The sequence below is a fragment of the Salpingoeca rosetta genome, assembly GCF_000188695.1.
Source record: "Salpingoeca rosetta unplaced genomic scaffold supercont1.3, whole genome shotgun sequence".
Lineage (NCBI taxonomy): Eukaryota > Choanoflagellata > Craspedida > Salpingoecidae > Salpingoeca > Salpingoeca rosetta.
The window spans coordinates 451043-456042 of NW_004754931.1; the positions used below are offsets into that span (position 1 = coordinate 451043).

The following is a 5000-nucleotide window of genomic DNA, read 5'->3' on the forward strand; positions in this document are numbered from 1 at the left end:
ATGACATCATCCACATGCTCATCACGTTTCAGAACATCAACGCAGCAGAGAGGTAGGTCAATGCGGGGGAGTGTTGACAGGCAAGTCCTGTCTGCTGAGTCATATCATTGACCTCCATTCTTCACGACACCACAAATTCACATTCACCTCTCTTGTGTTCTGGAATGTTCACGTGATTTCCCTCCAACCTGTTGCACGTGCAGTGTTTACCTTGTGTGGTTGCTCGGTGTTACATGCTCTTGCATAACACACCACATAACCACACAACTCTCAACAAACACTGCCACGTCACCACTTTGCGTTGTCGACAATTCTTGTCTTCTGCTCTGTTTCTTTCTGTTGGAGTGTTCATTCATCCTACATCCTTGTTTGCTTCACAACTCAAGTAAACACACACAACTCTCTCTTGCCAAGACAATCTCCCACACAACACACAGCACACACAGCACACACAGCACACACACACACACACACAAGTCTCCAACAACAGCACCACCACCATGAACTTACAACAACAACACCTGCTTTGTGGTTTTCCGTTGGCAAACATTCCTTCCTCTCTGCTGGCATGCATGTGTGCCAACTGCCTCTCCTCTCCTCCTTCCCCTACACACGTGAGTTGTGTGCCATGTGTGTGTGTGTGCATGCTCGCCATGCTTGACGGATGCCATGTGCGCGTGCCATGTAGTGTTGTGAAGTGTTGTCTGTTGTGTATGCTTGCCTGCAAGCATTCATGCCATGCCTAGCATTGCTCTGCGCGCATGTATGCATGCTGCTCATTGTTTAGATTGTTTGTGTTCGTGCACACTCTGCCCATGTCGCCTTGGCAGCGTCATTGACTGTGTGTGCACTTGTCTAGTGTTTGTTTGAGTGTGCTGCCCGAGTTGATTTGGCAGCAGCTTGCTGTGTTTGTTCATTCTCCTTGTGTTCTTGTTTGTTGACACACCCTTGCTCATCTTAACCCCACCCGTGTTTGTTGTGTTTGTCCACTTGTTTCCTCACCTCCTTTCTTTCAGTCAATGGTTGCCCAACTCATTTCGCATTGTATCTGTTGTTATTCGTTGGTGGTGTGTTTGTGAATGAAGGGAAAGGAAAGAGGAGAGAGAGGGTCGGGGTTCTGATGGAGGCATTCACAGTTGTAGCGTGTGTGCTTAGGCAGAAGGGGCGAAGCCAACGCGGTTGTTGCCCATGTCGAAGACAGTGGTGTAGGCGCCGATGAACACGTCGCCGAGAATCCAGAGGGGGCCAGCTGGAGGAGGCACGTCGAGGCCGAAGAAGCCGCTGAGGCACTCAGTTTGACCCTGGGCAGAGACCTGGAGAACGTACTGCTGAGGGGTCAGCGTAAACTTCTGGCCGTTGAGGACAATGTCGACGTTGGGCATGGTTGGGATCTTCTTGCAGTCCACCATGTACTGTGCACATACGCGCGCGAAGGTTGTGTGTGACAAGAACTGTGTGAGAACTAAACAATACCATGGGCTGGGCAGAGCAACGAGGGAAATAAGTGCAACGGCAACCCTCCTCGAGTGGGGCAGAGGGTGTAGCAACACTCGAGAGCCAGCGACAACAACGACACGCAAGGCTCACCTCGCCCTGAGCGATGGGGATGGCGCCAATCTGCTTGTTGAGCTTCTTGATGGCGTCCGTGGGGCCAGCAAGGAGGGAGGTGCCGGTGTCAGCGATGGCCTGGCAGTTGCTGCAGTAGCTGTCGCCGTTCACGGAAAGGCTGTAGAGAGAAGGAGAGAGCGCGAAGCATGGTCACACACCAAACACAACACGGGTTGGCGTGAGTGTGCGAAGGGAAGGCAAGGGAAGGGAAGGGCACACATACAGACACAGGCACACACGAAGACGGTGGCAGGTTAGACTGAGGACACTTCGCAGCCGAGACAGGTTGCAAAACACGACAGTTTCACCACGTTCACCACGAAAGCAGCACCCAGCACGTCACACGCGTACACATCCGCGGTATGCCTCCCGCAACAAAACACACATCATCCTCATCATACTCACGAGTCCATGGCAAACTGCCAGTAGCCGTCGCGGGTGAGAGGAACCCACTGGATGGGGCCAGACATGTGCTTGGGGTCGTAGCCACCGAGGGTGAGCTCGCCACCAGAGGGGGCGCCCTGGACGCGGTTGAGCCAGAAGGTGTACATGTTGCTCTCCACCTTGCCGGCGCTGACGAGGTTGTACCAGTATGGGACAACCTGGTCCACGGAGATCTCGACAAAGCCCATACCCAGGATGCCGTCAAACTTGGCGGCAACAAAGGTGATACCAGGCTCGTTTGTGGCCTCGGCGAACAGTTGCTTCTGCGAAGGAGTCAATGGTCAAACAATCCAGCAAATAAACACCACGATTGGGGGTGTGGGGTGTGGAGGGAGACGCAGGAATGAGCATTGGAGCATTGGAGGGTGCGTGCATGTGTGTGTGCGTGCGTGTGCGTTGAACCAGACAGCTATGTCCGAGGGAACACAAAGTAACCTCCAGAGGAAGAAGGCACTCCTTAATAGACAAAGCGCACAGTGCGCACGACTTGAAGCAAGCGCTCTTTTCCCAGAACACCCACACCCACATGTCCACACGCACCCACATGTGCACAAGACGCACCTCGACGCAGAGGTCGCCGACGCATGTCTTGTCACCGGAGAGGAAGCCCGTCAGGGAGCCAGAGCCGTACTCGATGGCAAACTTGGTGCCGTTGGGGAAGTAGGTGGAGGACTGGGAGGAGTCGTACTTGTGGTGCAGGTCGCAGGCGAGAGACTTGCACTGCTTGGAGGGGACCCACAAGTTGGAGGAACCTGGTCATGTATTCACATCAGCACACCAGGAATCAGCCGTCAGGCACGACCGGGGGGGGGAGGAGGAGAAGAGGACAGGAGAGAGGAAACGAATAGAGAAGAAGAAGAAGAAGAAGACGAAGCGCACAAGAGAGGAACAAACAGATCACACACACAGAGGAAAACAGATCACACACACACACACACACACACACACACACACACATAGGTACACAGCACGTACCGGTGTCGAAGACAACCTTGAAGCGCTGGGGAGGGGTGCCAATGGTAATCTCGCCATAGTACTGGGCGTCCTCAAAGTTGTAGATGGGGACGTTGGTGCCGTTGCCGAGGGAGTACTTGTTCAGCAGAGCGGCGCCGGCGTTGCGCAGCGTGTCACGGGAGCGGGGCATGCCCGTGAGAGGAACGCGGTGCAGGCCGTTCACAGCGCACGCCGCCATCAGCAGCGTGGCCACAGCAAGCAAAGCCATCGTGCGAGCCATTGTCATCAAGGGTGTGGTGGTTGGTGTGCGTGGTGTGTTGGAGAAGAAAAATGCATGAATGCCGTGCACGGCCAGTGGCGGCGGCGGCGGCGGCGTGCTCACTGCACGCTGGCTGGAGTTTTGGAGGAAGGCAAACTTTGCCTTGGAAGACGCATTTAGCTGTGAGTGGTGGTGGATAGCGGTTGGAAGTCTTGCTGCCTCTGGGCAAATTTGACTTGCGTCAGCTGCTGCGCTGCGTTGTTGGTTTTGGCGCCAAAGCCAGTTTCGCGCTCAAAAGTTCCCGCACACCGCCAACCAAACACGTCTGCGCCAACTGCACTCCACTCCACTGTTGTTCACTTTCCCCACCCAACACATCGCCCACAGCTGCTATCCCCAGCGACTGTCTGTTTGACGACCACCCACACACTCATACACTCATCCACACCCGCACGCCACTCAAGAAGCAAAGATGTTTGAGGCACGCATGGCACAGGCCGCCCTTCTCAAGAAGGTGCTTGAGGCCGTTAAGGACCTTGTTACAGACGCCAACTGGGACTGCACCTCGTACGCGTTGCATGTTATGTGTCTGTGTGCTGTGCTCTGTGTGTGTGTGCTCTGTGTGTGTGTGTGTGCTCTCTGTGTGTGTGCTTTGTGTGTGTGTGTGCTCTGTGCGCGTGTACTTGTGTGTGTGTGCTCTGTGTGTGCTCTGTGCGCGTGTACTTGTGTGTGTGCTTGTGTGTGGTGTGTTTGTGTGCGTTTGTGTGTGTGTGTGTGTGTGTGCGCGCGTATGTGTGTGCGTGCGTGACTTGCTTGCAACCAAGTGCCTTTGGTTTGCATGTGGCGGCGATGGTGTTGTGCGGCATAACCACCAGCACGCTTCGATTTCCAAGCACAGCCCACTTACCACAAGCCTCTGTTGCTGTTGATGATGGTCTCATATGTTGCTGCTGCTGCTGCTGTTGTTGTTTGTGGTTGATGTGCGGGGTTTCGTTTTGTCAGGGCTGGCATCTCTCTGCAGGCCATGGACAGTTCGCACGTGTCGTTGGTGTCCCTGCTGATGCGCAAGGACGGTTTCGACATGTACCGGTGCGATCGCCCCATTTCCCTCGGCATCAACATTGCCAGCATGACCAAGATTATGAAGTGCGCCAACAACAACGACGCAGTCACGTTGAGGGCCGAGGACGAAGGCGACACGGTCGTGTTCACGTTTGAGAGCGCAGACCAGGAGAAGGTGTCGGAGTTTGAGATGAAGCTCATGGACATTGACAGCGAGCACCTTGGCATTCCGGTACGTTTTGCTTTCATGTCGCACATGCCTCTTGTGGCTTTCGTGTTGCTGCTGCTTGCTGTTCTGCTCTTCATCTTTTCCTTCTCTTTCTCTCTCCTGCCACTCACCCACATACACCCACACATACACACACATACACCCACACACTCACACACTCACACACTCACACACTCACACACTCGCTCACTTACACATACACATACATTCAGGAACGCGAGCACACAGCGACCGTGAAGATGCCTGCATCAGAATTCCACGGTATTTGCCGTGATCTCAGCACTATCGGCGAGACAGTGCAAGTCTCTGTGACCAAGGAGGGCGTCCAGTTCACTGCATCTGGCGACACGGGCAAGGGAACCATCACCCTGCGCAACAACAGCAGCGTCGACGAGGAGAGCCAGCAGGTGTGTGCATGCGGTGTGCGGTATGCGGTGTGCGGTG

At 54.6% G+C, this 5000-nt stretch overlaps 2 protein-coding genes across 2 annotated transcripts in view; one reads left to right on the forward strand and one right to left on the reverse strand.

Annotated features, from left to right (window-relative positions):
• Positions 1-1031: 1031 nt before the first annotated feature.
• Positions 1032-3441, reverse strand: PTSG_01665 (cathepsin D). Its single transcript, XM_004997588.1, has 5 exons — positions 3028-3441; positions 2614-2804; positions 2014-2315; positions 1588-1726; positions 1032-1412 (listed from the first exon to the last, which is right to left on the reverse strand). Exons 1-5 carry the CDS (start codon positions 3290-3292, stop codon positions 1152-1154), a joined length of 1158 nt encoding a protein of 385 aa, XP_004997645.1. The 5' UTR covers positions 3293-3441; the 3' UTR covers positions 1032-1151.
• Positions 3442-3558: 117 nt separating this feature from the next.
• PTSG_01666 (proliferating cell nuclear antigen) overlaps positions 3559-5000 on the forward strand; it is a 2583-nt gene continuing 1141 nt past the window's right edge. The window contains exons 1-3 of the mRNA XM_004997589.1: positions 3559-3832; positions 4268-4559; positions 4769-4963. Coding sequence (XP_004997646.1) covers positions 3738-3832; positions 4268-4559; positions 4769-4963 — 582 coding nt within the window. The 5' untranslated portion in view covers positions 3559-3737. The remainder of the gene's footprint in view (positions 3833-4267; positions 4560-4768; positions 4964-5000) is intronic.